The sequence below is a fragment of the Schistocerca piceifrons genome, chromosome 2, assembly GCF_021461385.2.
Source record: "Schistocerca piceifrons isolate TAMUIC-IGC-003096 chromosome 2, iqSchPice1.1, whole genome shotgun sequence".
In the NCBI taxonomy this organism is placed as follows: domain Eukaryota; kingdom Metazoa; phylum Arthropoda; class Insecta; order Orthoptera; family Acrididae; genus Schistocerca; species Schistocerca piceifrons.
The window spans coordinates 541,433,274-541,453,750 of NC_060139.1; the positions used below are offsets into that span (position 1 = coordinate 541,433,274).

The window sequence follows — 20,477 nt, forward strand, 5'->3', positions numbered from 1 at the left end:
GATCTATGAACATTGTTCCAAGCCTATCACATTGTTCTTTTATGGCGCAGTTTACTTTGCAGACATATTTATCATTTACAGACTTTCTTTTCATTATTCCGCTGATTATGAGTTGGGAACCTGCATAGACACTACTATCTGAGCGAATTAAGTTTCTTGTCTCATAATTAATTTATCCTTCACTGCTACTTTTTATCAAATTTGTCCCAGTGGGTATTAGCACACTACTATAACTGTGCTTGTGTTCATTTTCTGCAGTAGTCTGTTTTGCATTTTTCATATTTTTAAAATGCTTGTTTAACTGTTGTATTTTAAGACAGCATTTGTACTGGCGCTGACAACAGTCATCAGACACTGTCACTAGAAGTCGCCTGATAACATTGGCTGATAGCGTGGTCATAATGCGTCCAATCTCTTTCGTCAGTTTTTGCAGGGTATTAGGTTGTGTTAGTTTAGGTTAGGCTCTTATCTATTCTATGTATGAAATAAGTTAGATTTTAACCTCTTAGGGTGGGGTGACACCACAACACCTCTGTGCTTGGATGTGAGTCCTGCATAACAGCTTCTGCTATTAAAGAGAATGAGCTTTCCTGTCTTGTAAAGAATGTGTCAAGCACTATACACTCTTTCCTCATCTATTGGAACAACCACACAAATTTCATGCATATATGAGATGACGGGAGACGCATTCTGTTACCTACATCTACATCTACATATACATCTACATCCATACTCCGCAAGCCACCTGATGGTGTGTGGCGGAGGGTACCTTGAGTACCTCTATCAGTTCTCCCTTCTATTCCAGTCTCGTATTGTTCGTGGAAAGAAGGATTGTCGGTATGCTTCTGTGTGGGCTCTAATCTCTCTGATTTTATCCTCATGGTCTCTTCATGAGATATATGTAGGAGGGAGCAATATACTGCTTGACTCTTCAGTGAGGGCATGTTCTCGAAACTTCAACAAAAGCCTGTACCGAGCTACTGAGCGTCTCTCCTGCAGAGTCTTCCACTGGAGTTTATCTATCATCTCCGTAACGCTTTCGTGAGTACTAAATGATTCTGTAACAAAGCGCGCTGCTGTCCGTTGGATCTTCTCTATCTCTTCTATCAACCCTATCTGGTACGGATCCCACACTGCTGAGCAGTATTCAAGCAGTGGGCGAACAAGTGTACTGTAACCTACTTCCTTTGTTTTCGAATTGCATTTCCTTAGGATTCTTCCAATGAATCTCAGTCTGGCATCTGCTTTACCGACGATCATCTTTATATGATCATTCCATTTTAAGTCACTCCTAATGCGTACTCCCAGATAATTTATGGAATTAACTGCTTCCAGTTGCTGACCTGCTATTTTGTAGCTAAATGATAAGGGATCTATCTTTCTATGTATTCGCAGCACATTACACTTGTCTACATCGAGATTCAATTGCCATTCCCTGCACCATGCATCAATTCGTTGCAGATCCTCCTGCATTTCAGTACAATTTTCCATTGTTACAACCTCTCGATACACCACAGCATTATCTGCAAAAAGCCTCAGTGAACTTCCGATGTTATCCACAAGGTCATTTATGTATATTGTGAATAAAAACGGTTCTACGACACTCCCCTGCGGCACACCTGAAATCACTCTTACTTTGGAAGACTTCTCTCCATTGAGAATGACATGCTGCGTTCTGTTATCTAGGAACTCTTCTATCCAATCCCACAATTGGTCTGACAGTCCATATGCTCTTACTTTGTTCATTAATCGACTGTGGGGAACTGTATCGAACGCCTTGCGGAAGTCAAGAAACACGGCATCTGCATGTGAACCCGTGTCTATGGCCCTCTGAGTCTCGTGGACGAATAGCGTGAGCTGGGTTTCACACGACCGTCTTTTTCGAAACCCATGCTGATTCCTACAGAGTAGATTTCTAGTCTCCAGAAAAGTCATTATACTCGAACATAACACGTGTTCCAAAATTCTACAACTGATCGACGTTAGAGATATAGGTCTATAGTTTTGCACATCTGTTTGACGTCCCTTCTTGAAAACAGGGATGACCTGTGCTCTTTTCCAATCCTTTGGAATGCTATGCTCTTCTAGAGACTGTAGGTACACCGCTTCAAGAAGAGGGGCAAGGTCCTTCGCATATTCTGTGTAAATGCCGCCTTTCCTCTTTTGAGCGATTTTAATTGTATCTCTATCCCTCTGTCGTCTATTTCAATATCTATCATTTTGTCATCTGTGCGACAATCTAGAGAAGGAACTACAGTGCAGTCTTCCTCTGTGAAGACTCGATGTAATTTGTGGTACACTTGAAAATCAAGTTGTAAATATTCTGTTTCACTGCATTTGGTTAAAGTTGTGCAGACGTATGTCAATTAGCCTTCAATGACTGTCACATGAGTCAAAGACAAGCATAAAATGTAGACTAAGATTCTCTGATAACCTACAGCACTTAAATGAGGAAGTATATACTGTACACCACATATGCAAACCATTTCATATTAACAGAATCACAACCCTACTGGCATACTGGTATAAAGCACCAATAAGCTGTAATAATAATTTGCAGACAACTAATGACAACCTACAACAAAAAAGATCCAGTACAATAGCTATAAGTATATAAGAAGTGCCACCCCTTTCATTTGAACGAATTACTTCTTGAGGTTATAATCTATGCCTAAAATTTCCAGTAAAGACTTTTCCATATGAGGTTTTGAATAAACCTGTGATTTCAGTCTACAGATTCTGAATATATTCTGATTACGATATTTTCAACCTCAGGATGCCACAAACTCACTCTTTCTTGGACTAAACTTATCAGCTTCTCATGCTCCATATTTCATGTACGAGAACGTTGGTTGATTTGACAGAAGAAAACAAACTGGTTTGAATTTCATCGAATGTCATCCAAAATCTGTAGGTTTGGGATACAAGATTGGCTATAGTGTGATCGCTTGCATAGTGGCTTACTGGTTTGAAAAGATTGGCCATCTCCGGCTGATTTCGGTCGTCAGTGGAATCTACCGATATTGGAGCCACTGTGACTGCAGTATGTTCCCAAACACCATACTGCACCAGTAACACTTTCACAATTATGGTCTGCTATAGAGGCAGTATCACTCATTATTTCTGCAGGGGACTTTCAATGACTTGTTGAGTCCAGCCCATGTTGAGTTGCTGCACTACAGTGGGCTAAAGGAGCTCCAACATGATATTAGGAGGTACTCCATGACTTGTCACCTCAGTGTAGTATTGAAACAGAGAGGCAGACATGATGTAAAAATGAGAATGAAAAACAAATGATTTACAGGAAATCTTTTTTGACAAGATTTTAGTGTATTGAGATATGTGTTACACACCTTAGGGTCAGTGAGGGCGAGGGCTGCGGCAACAGCTGCTTCAAGCTCAAGAGTCTCCTCGAGTGCACGACGGGCATAGTTCTTGTGGTGGCCATGGTCAATACGGCCACCTTCTACAAGGAGAAAGTAGCCATTGCTATGACGTGACAATAGACGCAGGGCTTGCTGTGTCATTTCTACCAGAGAGGGATGTTCTCTGGGCCGGCGAGCATCAGTGTATGGGATGTGTCCTGCACTGAAAAGTCCCATCAGGTAGTCCACCTGCAAAACACATGCAAACTACAAAATTACAGGCAAGTGTGTATGTAAAAATTTTGTCAAGAGGAGGTAATATTCTAAAACTGCATTTTGATATAACTGATTTGGTGAGTTTGCAAACACGCTGTGTCCCACACACTAAATTTGATAAGAAGTACACAGTATCTCAAACAATTGATACCTGTCTGGTATTTTTAAGGTAGATTACTTTGACACCTAAATAAGAACCCTACTTCAACAATATATATAGAGTCGCTTTTTTATGTTATTAATATGAATATCTGTGTCATTTTTTATCCAACTAGTTATGAAATCTAGCTATAAAATATTAACAAAAAATATTTTTTCATATTCCCATAAGGTTAGTTTGAAACTTAACATTAAAAATATAAAATAGAAATGAAAGTCAGAACAAATAAGAAAATCCTGTTGGATATCAGCGAAAATACTGTACAAAAGATACTCCTCAAATTGGAGAAGCAAGGAATAAACTTTTAAAAAAGATTTATCCAGCTTTGATGTCATCTACACCTTGTTTACTAACAAAATTTCACATTTCATCACATTACTTGATTTATTTCATTGTTGTCATGCCATCTATTCGTATTCTTAAGAGAATTAGGGACTAACAATGGGTACATATGCTGCTGTCATGTTTATTTTCCACCAAAATCTGTGTGTCATGGTGTTGGATCAGTGCTTTTCTGCAGCCAATAAGATAATTGTGAGGAAATTCCCCAGAAAATATTAAAGGCACTATTTCATTAGTATTCTGTAAAGGGTCACTTCCATTTTGATTTCAAAGTCATGGTATTTCACATTATTACCTGCAATGTTAAATGTGCAGTTTAGTAGAGTTGTTGACAGTCACTGATAGACATTAATGAGAATTCTCTAATAAATAGAGTCTTGTACCCAGATTCCAAAAGCAAGCAAGTGCTCCCTCCTACAGAACACCCCCCCCCCCCCCCCCCCCCTCCTTTTTCCCAGGTGCCTTTGACTAAAACTTCAACATTTCCATATTGACAAATCATTAATATTGAGAGAAAAATACTCTTGAAATGAAGACACTGGATGCATTGGAATATGCTCAACCTCCCCTCACACTTCCCCTCCATACACATATACATAAACATAGGTGTATACACTCCACACATTGACCAATGAATGAATTACATTCTACTTATGCAATTTACAGTGCGTGATTAGAACATTCTGTGTTGACACATAATTTCTCTGAAGAGCAAAAGAATTGTTTGGTGTGGAGACATGAGATCTGACTGACTGACCAGCAATACAATCAAAAATTGTATGAAAATATGTTTTTCTCAGGGATGCAGAATCCTCAGTTGAAATTCAAGTTCTGCAAGAACATAATGAAACATAGTGTGACTGTTACACCAAGGCCCATATCAGGGAGCACAGTAACATTGTGCACTGTAAACAGATTTCTTCTAGTTATCTGTGATCCTCAGTTATGTCAGTTATACAAATATGAGGTAGAAATGTCAGTCCTTATGATAAACTGATATAAACTAACCCTTATTCCTTTACAGTTTTAGACCATAACTGTTTGTCCAGCATAAAACTGCACTTCATTTATTGTGTTCGTATAGATATCTCTGGCAATTCTTCCAGTACTATTTGTGTTTCTTGCAATTCAATACAGACTGTGAATTATGGAAGCAGGATGTAGTGTACACCCATGCCCATGCAAAGAACTGCACCGTGCAGGATTTGTAAGAATGTAAGAAATATGAATCATACTGTATATTATTGACTGAAGTGTGAGGGCAGTGGCACCACATTATTGATGTGGAAGTACAGTAACATTCTCTGACTCCATGACTATGAGCAGAGAGAACTTCTGCTCTACATGGTGCCATAAAAAAGGGAACTGACGTACTTTACATTCCCAGCATACTATGTGCCAGCTTGTGTCAAGGAACATTCACACAATCATTGACTGTTAGTGGCAACTACTGTATTAGTTCGCAATAGACTATGCTCCATTGGTTTTTCACAAGCAGCTCAAGAAATAAGTGTTTGAAAATGTTTTGGATTATTGTGACAGGATGTGGTTAGGTGTTGTCCAGATGGACTATAAAACATTAGCACTAACATCAGCCAAGCCTATTGTTTCTGTACAGGTTGATCCTCATGCCTGGTGGGAAAGTGGATACCCCCTTCCCATCCCCTGTGCATGCCTAAAGCTCAAGTGATATCATTAGGACTCACATTAAACCAGGGCTTGTCCAGAATGACATTTTGTTCCCAGTTTGAAAGTTATATTCTCATTCACCCTTGTACTTAATCTCTCAGCCCCATCAGAGGAAAAGCTTAGTGACATACTGAGCTGGAAAAGGGTCATCCATTGAGGAAGTTTTTCATTGCTTGAAATGGCTATGAAGCAGTTAGAGCAACAAGAATAATGTGATCTGCACAGTTGCTATTAGTATGTTTACCAAACATATCAATATATAAGATGATTAATAGAAGGCTTGCAGAACGAGAGCTGAGCTCAGAGCACCCTTTGCGCCGGCTACTGTTGACCTCTGTACATCAACAATCTCATTTGCAGTGATGTCGGGCACGTTCGGTCTGGAATCTCATTGACTGGAGTGGAATTGTTTTCAGTGGTGAGGCCTGCTTCGAACTGAGCTCCAATGACCATCAAAGACATGTCTGGATGCCCCGGACAGGGGTGTGATAAAATGTAACTGTTAACTGCGATGTGGCATGCGATATCAAACTAACTGTTACTTGTGATATGGCCCAACAGCCAGGAATGATGGTCTGGGGTGCCATTTCATTTCAGAGCAGGACCCCCTCGGTTGTCATCCGTGGCACCCATACAGCACAGAGGTATGTCAACGATATTCTGCACCTCGTTTGCCTTCATTGTAATCCATTCTGGGCTTACATTTTTGCAAGATAATGCCCACCGAGACATGGCGAGAGTTGCCACTGCTTGTCTTCACGCTCGCCAAACCCTACTGTGGCCAACAAGATCACTGGACCTCTCCGCAACTGGAAACGTATGGAGCGTTATGGGCAGGACCCTCCAACCGGTTTGGGATTTTTAATGCACCAACTGGACAGAATTTGGCACGATATCCCTCAGAGGACACACAACAACTCCTATCAGTCAATGTGAAGCCGAATAACTGCTCACATAAGGGCCAGAGGTAGGCCAATGCATTATTGACTTGCTCAGTTCGTGAAGCTCGTTCTCTTGGAAAAGAAAGTCACCCGGCTTTTCTGAATTTGTAATCAACTGCCATTCTGTAGATATATGAGTACATCGTATGTACTAATATCCGTCCTATTCGAAATATTACTATGTGCTGCCTCTTGTTTTATATGTATAGAGTACATTTCAAATTGTTCAAATGTGTGTGATACCTTATAGGACTCAACTGCTAAGGTCATCAGTCCCTAAGCTTACACATTGCTTAACCTAAATTATCCTAAGGACAAACATACACCCATGCCCGAGGGAGGATTCGAACCTCCACCGGGACCAGCCGCACAGTCCACGACTGCAGCGCCCTAGACCGCGCGGCTTCAAATTGTTAGCTGTGTCCAAAAGTTGGGACTTTTGGTATATGTGGGATGGGTCGTGACACTCCTAAAAACTGGGACAGGCCACAAAGAGCGGGACATACGGCAATACTGAGTATAGCCCATTCCCAATTGTAGCTGGCTACCAGTGTGTGGAGCAGAGACCTTGTCGAGGTCGGCCTGCAGCAGCTGCTCCCTGGTGTGGACGAGGTGGCGGCGGCCGGGCAGGCGCAGCCACTGTGCCGTCAGGTTGCGGCCGTCGGCGCGGCCGCAGGAGCCGTCGTCGTCGGTGCCGTCGCGCTCTTCCGCCGCCAGGTCGCCCAGCTGCTTGCGCCCGCCGCCCAGCACCACGCGCAGCTCCATGCCCGGCATCTCCTCCACCTGTGCATACCGTCATACCTTTCTGACTCTACGGAAGAAGCCAACACTTCTATCTGGAAGTCAGCTCAGTGGGAAGTACTTCCAACAAGGGAAGCACATTTTTAACAGGTCATCCAATTTTTGCGCATCTCTCGTACGGTTGTAGTCCTTACTGAGATTGGAACTGTCAACATTGGAGTTCCACAGGGCTCTGTTCTTGGGCCCCTGTTCTACCTTATCTTTATTAACAACCTTGCGATGTGTACCACATCTGAGACTTATTTTACACTTTTTGCTGATGATACGACCTTTATTGTAACAAAGCAATCAACAGTAATCTTGAACAAACTCCCAACACTGTATCTGGTGAAATTCCAAAGTGATTTGTTCAAATGCAGGTAAAATACTGTTCACTCATTCCCAAGCAAAGTAAAGAATTGCACAGAAAGATTAACATTAATTTAATCAAGACCTAATAAGTTAGAATCTTCTATGTTCCTTTGTGTATATATTTAGAATAATCTTAAAAGGGGGGGGGGGGGGGGGGGTAGGACGTCAAACGGGCCGACTTGGAGCAGGAGAGGCACCACAGGACATTTTAATTTCCACTGTCTATACTTTTACAAGTAAATTCATAAAACTTTGTCAGCATGACCAGGAAGGATTCATGATTCACACTCGTAGCAGCAGAAGTTCAAAAACATAACAAAATAATTTTTTACATGTGAAATTTCATCATTTTTTCACTTACTATTGCCTGCATTTGTTGTTGTAGGTACACTTTTCTTCATAAGTAAGAGAGACTGTTCGATGAATTTTGCAAAGCATACAAACCATACTTACAGGTGACTGAAACTCTAGAATCTATTTAATTTATGAAAAAATGAATGAGCTGTTACGTTTTAAACTTTGTCTTTAGAAAAAAAAATCAAATTTTGTAGTTAATTATCTCAATTTTTACCACAGTTTTTAATAGATTTGGAAAATTCTAGAGTTTCATACACCTGTAAGTATGGTTTGTATGCTGTGCAAAATTCATCAAAGAATCTCTCTTACTTGTGAAGAAAAATGTACCTACAGCAACAAATGCAGCCAATAGTAAGCGAAAAAATGATGAAATTTCACATGTAAAAAAAAATTATTTTGTTATGTTTTTGAACTTCATCTGCTATGAGTGTGAATCTCGAATCCTTCCTGGTCATGCTGACAAAGTTTTATGAATTTCTTTGTAAAAGTATAGACAGTAGAAAATAAAATGTCCTGTGGTGCCTCTCCTGCTCCAAGTCAGCGCGTTTGATGTTCTACTCCCCCCCCCCCCCCCCACCCCCCTATAATGCTCTGAACGTATTCTTGACCTTCCAAAAAGGTTAAGTTCAGCCTCCTGGGCTGACCATATTATTACTTCTATTTGTGAAATCGATGCTGTCAAATCTGTATACTTCAGCTGCGTCCATTTACTATTGTCTTAAGGCATTACATTCTGGGAGGGGAGGGGTGCAACCACAACCAATAAAAATTTATGCCACTCAAAAGAGAATAATAAGAGTTGGGTGTTGGGGTCACAGTAGATACTTACGTAGAAACTTACTAAAAAAATTAGGAATTCTGACTAGAAAATCCCAATACATACACTCACTGATGTGTTTTATTTGTAAGAATCAGTTTCTGCACAAATTAAACATCAACTATGACAGTCACAATACATGGGGAAACCTTGACATACATTTCCGAGCTAAAGAACCTCAGCATGGTACAGAAAGGAGTGCATCACACCAGCACAAAAGTGTGATGTTCTCCCACCTCAGATTAAATCTGCTGTCAATGAACTATCAAAATTTAAACAGCCCATAAGCAGTTCCTTACAGAGAAATCCATATATATTTTATGACCCATATATATTGTGGCTGAATACCTGGACCAACGGAAGTAATTTCTACAAATTGTTGTTATATCTGTAGCTCTGTGCCATTTACAGTAATAAAATGTTCAAGAACTCTGTTTTCTGATTCGGAGGCTTAAGAGGGAAGAATCTGATGCTGGCACATTTCAACTCTAACCCATACAATTATTTAACATGACATAATCTAATGCTGCTCAGTAGTAGCTGTTAATTATCGATTAAATATAATGCTGACCAGTTGTTCTTTATTTTTACAAATTATTTATTTTTTAATTTTCTTTTAACCCCTCTTATTAATCCAGGCCATTGCACTTATTATGTTATCATCATTGTGTTAATTATCTTCGGTATTGTGGTGTTGTTGGCTTAGCAGTTCTTCATTTTGTATTTGCCAGTATTATATTTCATGTATTTTGTAACTGCTAGCTCACTGGATACAGATGAAAAATAAATGTATATGTCTATGTATGTTCAACATCTCTTCCTAAACAAATGGATTACTTTCAGCCAAATGTGCTACACACACAACTTACTCTCTGGAAAGAAATACGATGGGAGGAAGCACCACCTAGCTCCCTTAGGGACGGGATGGGCACAAAACAGAGTTGGTAATGTCTGACATCTAGGCTGCCCAGCATGAATGATGTGTTATGCGGGTAGTATGAATATGTGCTAGGGGGTATATGTGTGGATAGGGAATGGTGAACTGAGATTTTGTGCCATGGATTACTTAATTTGGGGGTATCACAGTGACCATTAACGAAAACAGAGGCAATTGATTGACCATGAAGCCGGCATATAAGCGTATAAGCAATGAAAGAATATTTTTCCACCTAATTGTTTCTGTAAAATTGTTTGAGAAAGAATGCAGAGCAACTAGCATGCGTGCAACACACTGCTGGTGCTACAGTACTTCTTTACCGACTGGCAGGCTAACGAGACTTCTCTGTGTGGATCTGTAGGTGCATATAACTACGCTGGACAGCAGTTTGGCGAGTCAGCACGCTTACTAAGAGGGCATCAAATGAAAACCGAACGCCTACACAACAGGATCAGGAAGTGATTCCATTCAAAAGTAATCATCATATGCATTAAGACATTTATCGCACAGGGAAACGAGACAGTATATATAAAGAACATGGTCGGCCACTGACGAATCCACAACTGCACCCTCTCTTGCACTTCGTCATCCAGCTGAAACTGACGTTCATGTACGTCTTTCTTCAGGTCGACAAAAACGTGACAATAAAAAAAAAAAAAAAGTTCAAATGTGTGTGAAGTCTTATGGGACTTAACTGCTAAGGTCATCAGTCCCTAAGCTTACACACTACTTAACCTAAATTATCCTAAGGACAGACACACACACCGATGCTCGAGGGAAGACTCGAACCTCCGCCGGGACCAGCCGCACAGTACATGACTGCAGCGCCTTAGACCGTGACAATCACACGTTGAAAATTCAGGTTGTATGGAGGACGGAGCAGTGTTACTCAACCAAATCGCTGAAGTGTAGCCTCCATCCGACTGGCAGTGTGCGATAGAACAGTATGACTCCCTCTGACAGTATTAAGGGCATTTTGACTTTATGGCGCATCGCAGTTTCTGCAAAATGTCTTCATAGCGTTACGCATCGATTATGGTTCCACGCTCGAGGAACTTGGTGAGCAGAGGGCCCTCAGACGAAGAAGAAGGTCATCGTCACCTTACGCGGTGACACCATTCCGAGCCCGAGGGGCAGGCCGGGGTGGCCGAGCGGTTCTAGGCGCTACAGTCTGGAACCGTGTGACCGCTACTGTCGCAGGTTCGAATCCTGCCTCGGGCATGGATGTGTGTGCTGTCCTTAGGTTAGTTAGGTTTGAGTAGTTCTAATTTCTAGGGGACTGATGACCTCAGAAGTTAAGTCCCATAGTGTTCAGAGCCATTTTGAGCCTGAGGGCAAACGGCAAAGCCAAATCTACATCTACATGATTACTCTGCAATTCACATTTAAGTGCTTGGCAGAGGGTTCATCGAACCACAGTCATAGCAGTGGGAACGTCCCACATCTCCCCCCACCAAAGAAATTCGAAGTTGTTTACACAAATTCCAGTAAGCTGCACGGTAGCGCCCGCCTCCACACTGCCAATCGGATGAAAACTACACCTGAGCAATTTGGTTGGAAAACACTACAACATCCTTCGTACAGCCCGAATGGTGCGATTTTCAGATCCTTGGGGACCTAAAGAAAGGCACGGGCGGACGTCGGTTTCAGATGGGCGAGAAAGTGTAAAAGTGGGTGCAGTTGATCCGTCAGAGACCTACCGTGTTCTGCGAAACAGCCACTGATCGCTTCGTCTCCCAGTCGGGTAAATGTCTTAACGCTTATGGTGATTATTTTTAAATAGAACCATTCCGTGGTCCCGTCGTAACGGATGCTCAGTTTTCATTTGACTGCTCGTTATACAGGGTGTTACAAAAAGGTACGGCCAAACTTTCAGGAAACATTCCTCACACACAAACAAAGAAAAGATGTTATGTGGACATGTGTCCGGAAATGCTTAATTTCCATGTTAGAGCTCATTTTAGTTTCGTCAGTATGTACTGTACTTCCTCGATTCACCGCCAGTTGGCCCAATTGAAGGAAGATAATGTTGACTTCGGTGCTTGTGTTGATATGCGACTCATTGTTCTACAGTACTAGCATCAAGCACATCAGTACGTAGCATCAACAGGTTAGTGTTCATCACGAACGTGGTTTTGCAGTCAGTGCAATGTTTACAAATGCGGAGTTGGCAGATGCCCATTTGATGTATGAATTAGCACGGGGCAATAGCCGTGGCGCGATACGTTTGTATCGAGACAGATTTCCAGAACGAAGGTGTCCCGACAGGAAGACGTTCGAAGCAATTGATCGGCGTCTTAGGGAGCACGGAACATTCCAGCCTATGACTCGCGACTGGGGAAGACCTAGAACGACGAGGACACCTGCAATGGACGAGGCAATTCTTCGTGCAGTTGACGATAACCCTAATGTCAGCGTCAGAGAAGTTGCTGCTGTACATGGTAACGTTGACCACATCACTGTATGGAGAGTGCTACGGGAGAGCCAGTTGTTTCCGTACCATGTACAGCGTGTGAAGGCACTATCAGCAGCTGATTGGCCTCCACAGGTACACTTGTGCGAATGGTTCATCCGACAATGTGTCAATCCTCATTTCAGTGCAAATGTTCTCTTTACGGATGAGGCTTCATTCCAACGTGATCAAATTGTAAATTTTCACAATCAACATGTGTGGGCTGACGAGAATCCGCAGGCAATTTTGCAATCACGTCATCAACACAGATTTTCTGTGAACGTTTGGGCAGGCATTGTTGGTGATGTCTTGATTGGGCCCCATGTTCTTCCACCTACGCTCAATGGAGCACGTTATCATGATTTCATATGGGATACTCTACCTGTGTTGCTAGAACATGTGCCTTTACAAGTACGACACAACTAGTGGTTCATACACGATTCAGCTCCTGCACATTTCAGTCGAAGTGTTCGTACGCTTCTCAACAACAGATTCGGTGACCGATGGATTGGTAGAGGCGGACCAATTCCATGGCCTCCACGCTCTCCTGACCTCAACCCTCTTGACTTTCATTTATGGGGGCATTTGAAAAGCTCTTGTCTACGCAACCCCGGTACCAAATGTAGAGACTCTTCGTGCTCGTATTGTGGACGGCTGTGATACAATACGCCATTCTCCAGGGCTGCATCAGCGCATCAGGGATTCCATGCGACGGAGGGTGGATGCATGTATCCTCGCTAACGGAGGACATTTTGAACATTTCCTGTAAGAAAGTGTTTGACGTCACGCTGGTACGTTCTGTTGCTGTGTGTTTCCATTCCATGATTAATGTGGTTTGAAGAGAAGTAATAAAATGAGCTCTAACATGGAAAGTAAGCGTTTTCGGACATATGTCCACATAACATATTTTCTTTCTTTGTGTGTGAGGAATGTTTCCTGAAAGTTTGGCCGTACCTTTTTGTAACACCCTGTATACCGGCTGTGTGTGTCGGCGGTACGCACCAGCTGGCGCGCTATGTCGAGCTGGTGGCAGCCTTCGGGCAGCTCGGTGTCGCACTCCCAGTCGCGGTGCGCGGAGCGCGCGTACAGCGCGGCGGGCGTGGCGTGCGTGATGCGCGTCGTGGTGACGACGCCGGCGACGCGGCCCGCCGCCTGCGCCCAGCCGGCCAGCGACGTCGGCCGCGCCGCCACGTCCGCCGGCCGCGGGCACTGCTTGGCCACCACCGACGCGTCCATCCCCAGCACGCCGTTGGACGTCTTCACGCCCGTCAGGAACGCCGTGCCCGTTGCCGCCGAGTCACCCACCTGCAACCGTGCAAACCGCCACACTGAGTCTTACTGCAGATTGCACTCCTTACATCTAGCGGACTGAAAGGTAGGAGACGCACTACCCTACAGTGCAGTAGACAACTGACAAGGGAACCTCCCCATTGCACCCCCCTCAGATTTAGTTATAAGTTGGCACAGTGGATAGGCCTTGAAAAACGGAACACAGATCAATCGAGAAAACAGGAAGAAGTTGTGTGGAACTATGAAAAAATAAGCAAAATATACAAACTGAGTAGTGCACGCGAAGATAGGCAACTTCATGGACATTCCGAGATAAGGAGCGCCGTGGTCACGTGGTTAGCGTGAGCAGCTGCGGAACGAGAGGTCCCTGGTTCAAGTCTTCCTTCGAGCAAAAAGTTTAATTTTTTATTTTCAGACAATTATCAACGTTCAGGCACTCACACATAATCAACTTAACTCTCCAAAATTCCAGGACCAGATTTGCTTGGACATATGCAGGATTTGACGGTCTACACACGGAAAAATTTGAAAACGTAAAAAACATATGTTTTGACAGAGCACAGGGAAAAGTGTGCGAGTGTGAGACTTTTGGATTCATTTCTTGCAGTTTATGTGACAAACTCTTATGTTTCATCACTTTTTTGGGAGTAATTATCACATCCACAGGAAAACCTAAATCGGGCAACGTAGAAGAATCTTTTTAGCCATTCGCCAAGTGTACAAGTTAGGTGGGTCGACAACATATTCCTGTCATGTGACGCACATGCCGTCACCAGTGCCGTATAGAATATATCAGACGTGTTTTCCTGTGGAGGAATCGGTTGACCTATGACCTTGCGATCAAAAGTTTTCGGTTCCCATTGGAGAGGCACGTCCTTTCGTCTACTAATCGCACGGTTTTGCGGTGCGGTCGCAAAACACACACTCTAAACTTATTACAGTGAACAGAGACGTCAATGAACGAATGGATAGATCATAACTTTGCTAAAATAAAGAAAAATTTTTCGCTTTAGGGGAGACTTGAACCAAGGACCTCTCCTACCGCAGCTGATCATGCTAACCACGGGACCACGGCGCTCCTTATCTCGAAATGTCAATGATGTTGCCTATCTTCGCGTGCACTGCTCAGTTTGTATATTTTGCTTATTTTTTCATAGTTCCACACAACTTCTTCCTGTTTTCTCAGTTGATCTGTGTTCGGTTTTTCAAGACCTATCCACTGTGCCAACTTATAACTAAATCTGAGGGGGGTGCGATGGGGAGGATCCCTTGTGAGGAGAGTGCTCGAGAGGGTCGAGGCGGGTAGCGGAAAAACAATCGTTGCCCTCGCTTCCTTATGCCCCGCGGGTGCCCATGACCTACGTTACTTGCCATCCGAACAAGCTGCCTTAGTATGAGGGTCACTCCAAAAGAAATGCACACTATTTTTGTAAAAATACAGTTTTCATTCTGCATGTGTGAAAGTTTTACGGTGTGTAGATACATCCTTCCCGCTTGTTTTCAAACTTAGTTCAACCTGTTCCCGTGAGTGGCGCCGTCACAGCATGTCTTCAAGATGGCTCCTAAATTAGATTAGGTTAATACTTGTTCCATAGATCATGAATGCGACGCTTCGTAATGATGTGGAACGTGTCAAGTTAATAAAAGATGTCTGTACAAGATATTACATTACACAAAATATTGCATGACACTAATGATTAAGTTTTCTTTTTTTTCCCTTAATTTATATCTAAAAATTCAGCCAATGAGTAGGAGGAGTTGTCATCTAGAAATTCTTTTAATTTATTTTTAAATGTTAGTTGGCTATCTGTCAGGCTTTTGATGCTGTTTGGTAGGTGACCAAAGACTTTTGTGGCAGCATAATTTACCCCTTTTTGTGCCAAAGTCAGATTTAACCCTGCATAGTGAAGATCATCCTTTCTCCTGGTGTTATAGCTATGCACACTGCTATTACTTTTGAACTAGGTTGGATTATTAACAACAAATTTCATAAGTGAATATATATACTGTGAGGTTACTGTGAGGATCCCCAGATCCTTAAATAGATGTCTGCAGGATGACCGTGGGTGGGCTCCAGCAATTATTCTGATTACACGTTTTTGAGCAATGGATACTTTTCTACTCAACGATGAATTACCCCAGAATATGATGCCATACGAAAGCAGTGAATGAAAGTAGGCATACTAAGCTAATTTACTGAGATTCTTATCACCAAAATTTGCAATAACCCTAATAGCATACGTAGCTGAACTCAGACGTTTCAGCAGACCATCAATGTGTTGCTTCCAGTTTAACCTCTCGTCAATGGACACACCTAAAAATTTTGAAAATTCTACCTTAGCTACAGACTTCTGTTCGAAGTCTATATTTATTACTGGAGTTGTGCCATTTACTGTACGGAACTGTATATACTGCATTTTATCAAAATTTAAAGAGAGTCCGTTTGCTGAGAACCACTTAATAATTTTGTGAAAAACATCATTTACAATTACATCACTTAGTTCTTGGTTTTTGGAGGTTATTACTATACTTGTATCATCAGCAAAAAGAACTAACTTTGCATCTTCATCAATGTGGAATGGTAAGTCATTAATGTATATCAAGAACAGTACAGGACCTAAGACCGAACCCTGTGGGACCACATACTTGATAGCCCCCCAGTTTGAGGAATCAGCTGTTGTTTTAACATTACATGAACCACTTATTTCAATTTTCTGCATTCTTCCGGTTAAGTATGAATTAAACCATTTGTGCACTGCCCCCCTCAAACCATAATGATTTAGCTTATCTAAAAGAATTCCATGATTTACACTTGACGTTCGTCAGAAGCAACGTGCTGTCATAGAATTCCTGTGCTGTAAAAACGAGACAGTGGGAAACATCCACAAGAGGTTGAAAAAGGTGTATGGAGATGCTGCTGTCGATCGGAGTACAGTTAGTCGGTGGGCAAGCAGGTTACGTGATGAAAGCGGGCACGGCAATATTGAGGATTGTCCTCGCAGCGGCAGGCCTCGTACTGCACACACTCCAGACAATGTGCAGAGAGAGGACGAATTGTCACGCTACGTTGGGATAGGGGAAGGAAGTGTTTGCAGAATACTGAAAGTGTTGGCGTTAAAGAAGGTTTGTGCCAGGTGGGTTCCCAGGATGTTGACAGTGGCTCACAAAGAAACAAGAAAAACAACAAAAAACACTGAAACACCCGCCTTACAGTCCTGACCTGGCTCCATGTGACTATCATCTCTTTGAGAAACTGAAAGGCTCTCTTCGTGGAACAAGGTTTGAAGATGATGACTCCCTTGTGCACGCTGCCAAACGGTGGCTCCAACAGGTTGGTCTACAATTTTACCGTGCGGGTATACAGGCGCTGGTTTCAAGACGGCGTAAGGTAGTTGAGAGGGGTAGAAATTATGTGTACAAATGAAAATATTGTTCTTAAAGGATGTATCTACAAAAAATGGTTCAAATGGGTCTGAGCACCATGCGACTTAACTTCTGAGGTCATCAGTCGCCTAGAACTTAGAACTAATTAAACCTAACTAATCTAAGGACATCACACACATCCATGCCCGAGGCAGGATTCGAACCTGCGACCGTAGCGGTCGCTCGGCTCCAAACTGTAGCGCCTAGAACCGGACGGCCACTCCGGCCGGCAATGTATCTACACACTGTAAAACTTTCAGACATGTAGAATAAAAGATGGATTTAAAAAAAAAGTGTGCATTTCTTTTGGAGTGACCCTCGTACTAGTGGGCTCAGGGACGGATCGATTTCTCTTTTCCATCACTTCATCACTATCAGAGTAAAGTCCTCGAAGATGTTTTGTAAGTTTGGCAAACAGACGAAAATCGTATGCGGCCACGTCAGGACTGTGTGGAGAATGATCGAAGAGAATGAACCCAAAGCGTCGGATTACTGCAGATGTCGCAGCACTCCTGTCGCGCTGAAGGACAGGATGCTCCAGTAAGTGGACGAACATTTGAATTCGAAACCCAATTTCAGCACGCTGTTTCTCACGCACCAACATAGTCACTTTACACTCTGACACGTTACACTCTACTATTCGGAGCCGTCTAGTGACAGGGGGCTGTAAATATGCAGACATGAAGAAGAAAGATGTAGGCTGTTAATACCGTTCGTTTTATTTAAAGATCTTTAACGCTTTTCAAATAAAAAAATTCTGAGGCATTTTTTTTCAGCATGCCCTCCTTAAATTTTAGAAAATGTACCATGAAAGTAGTTGAACATTGATAAACGTGGTCAAAATGTTTATGCTTGAAACTCGAAATTAAAACACAAATTTTGTGTGATACGAGAGAGAAATATTCTATTAATGAAGTCGTATACACTATCTGTCCAAAAAGTTCCGAGAGCGATTCTATTCGTGCCGTGTGAGTGACACCAGCGCAGTATCTACGGCAGCAGCTTGAACTAACAATTGTGAACAACAGACGTGCATTCGAGCAGTCAGCGGAGGGCGGGTAGTGTTAAGCAGTGGACGTGCGGCCGCAGTGTTTCAGTGTTGTTGTGTCACACATCATAACGGAGCAACATCTCTAAATGAAACTGTGAAGGTCCCGGCGGAGGTTCGAGTCCTCCCTCGGGCATTGTATGTATTGTATGTTAACCAGGGGCCTAGAAACGACGGAGAGGCTCCGTCCCCGCCGTAGCCGTAGCCGCAGTGGTCCACAACCCCACGACGACTACCGCAGTCCACTTAACCCTTCCGCCGCCCCAAACCGAACCCAGGGTTACTGTGCGGTTCGGCCCCTGTGGACCCCCCCAGGGATCGCCTTCACACCAGACGAGTGTAACCCCTATGTTTGCGTGGTAGAGTAATGGTGGAGAACTTGTTTGCGCAGCAATCGCCGACATAGTGTAACTGAGGCGGAATAAGGGGAACCAGCCCGCATTCGCCGAGGCAGATTGAAAAACCGCCTAAAAACCATCCACAGACTGGCCAGTTCACCAGACCTCGACACAAATCCGCCGGGCGGAGTCGTGCCGGGGACCAGGCGCTCCTTCGCGCCCAGAAAGCCGTGCGTTAGATCGCACGGCCAACCGGGCGGGCTTCCCTCGGGAATAATTTAGGTTAAGTAGTGTGGAAGCTTAGGGACTGATGACCTTAGCAGTTAAGTCCCATGAGATTTCACACACATTTGAACATTTTTTTGAAACTGTGAAGGCATTGTCCAGAATGTCATGAAGAAGAGAGTGAGTGCAAAGTTTGTCCTGCATAGTTTGACTCCCGAACAAAAACGATGAGATGTGAATATCTGCTGCTGTTTCGCTGAAAAGCAAAACACGGGCTGGAAAAAATGATCACAGGTGTTGAGAGTTGTTGTAGTCAATACGAACCTGCCACAGAACGACGAAGTGCAGAAATCACATGAAGGATGAATGCTTTGACGACATAACCGACACTGAAGCCAGTGTGACACAAGAGTTGAACATCATCTTAAAGAAGGCATTTTCTGGTCGTTTCACACGGGCGCATGAACATTCTGTGTGTCGTACTCAAGTGGGAGAAGACTATGCAAGACACATGATGTATTAAAATCACCAAATTAATTTTTCTCTATTTTTTAGTAATCTAATCTCGAAACCTTTCGGATTAACGGGGTATAAATCTTACAGTTGTTCAGTATAAATGTCTACAATTTTCCCCTTGCATAAAAACATTAGACTGAAATTTTTGTAGCCTTTAACTTAACAAAATCACTGAAATGAGTCTATTGATTTGAAGGTATCGCTTTCAATGGCCAAATTTGACAGTCAACACAGACTTTCTTGATAAAGTGTTGACCTAGGGTTTGTCTTGACAAGCTTGTGCGTCAAAAAACTCCTTTCACAAATGACTACAAACTGAGGTAAAGTCAGGAAAGTACGTAAGCTTACGCAAAGTACTGCCAAAAATCTCCACAAAACTATCTTTTTGCAGGACACTATTTCATACTGAAGTCGGTGGCAGCTGCTAACCACACATTCGCAGTTATCTTGCGAACAGCTCGTTTGTGGAACTTTGTCGACCGATAGGTTTTTTCTTCTACCATCCTTTCCTTTCAGCCGTGTCAGTTTTCGCTACTAATTATGAAATGCCATATATACAAAGTTTGAACTTGGGATGCGTCTGGCGACCCTCTCAGCTTGGCGTCCCAGAGGTCGCTTGTATTGCTTCAGCCTTAAACCGGCCTCGGTAGACTTCGTTATCGGCCTTCTTGAGTTTTATTGTTCGCCGTTTATGGTCTCCCGCACAGCACCTGTGTCAGAGGGGAATTTTCTTGCGAAATGTGCATACAGATATCACATCACTATTGAAAGCATGGAACAGAGTAGGAACCCTACCACTGACGATGATTTAACAAGCAAGAACGAAACCTGTGCTCTGACGAAAAAAGCGTGGTATGCAGAGCACAATATAAATAAACAATACAATTAAGACTTTGAGCAATATTATCTGGAAATATCAATATGCTGAAGAAGTGGCACAGTGTTATACATTTCAGTCATTCTAACCACATCAAATCACTCACAGTTGTAGTGTTGACGTAAATGTATTCTTGAAAATTGTTTTAGACCGGCTCACACTATTCTGCTCTAGAGCACGTTACAAGGATTTGTCTTTTGTAACAAACATTCACAAAACGCTAAGAATCATTGTGTGTTGAAAATGTAGCACGTATTTTATTTATCAAAAAT

The 20,477-nt window shown here is 42.7% G+C and overlaps 1 protein-coding gene across 2 annotated transcripts in view; it reads right to left on the bottom strand.

The window, feature by feature from the left end:
• Positions 1-20,477, bottom strand: part of LOC124776334 (alkaline phosphatase 4-like) — a 112,777-nt gene that overhangs the window by 13,317 nt on the left and 78,983 nt on the right. The window contains exons 3-5 of one of the 2 annotated variants that reach the window (XM_047251275.1): positions 13,491-13,793; positions 7,341-7,556; positions 3,354-3,614 (exon numbers count right to left, since the gene is read on the bottom strand). In XM_047251275.1, the coding sequence (XP_047107231.1) occupies positions 3,354-3,614; positions 7,341-7,556; positions 13,491-13,793 (780 nt within the window). Of the gene's footprint in view, positions 1-3,353; positions 3,615-7,340; positions 7,557-13,442; positions 13,794-20,477 lie in introns of both variants that reach the window. The other variant, XM_047251274.1, reaches the window with a different exon arrangement.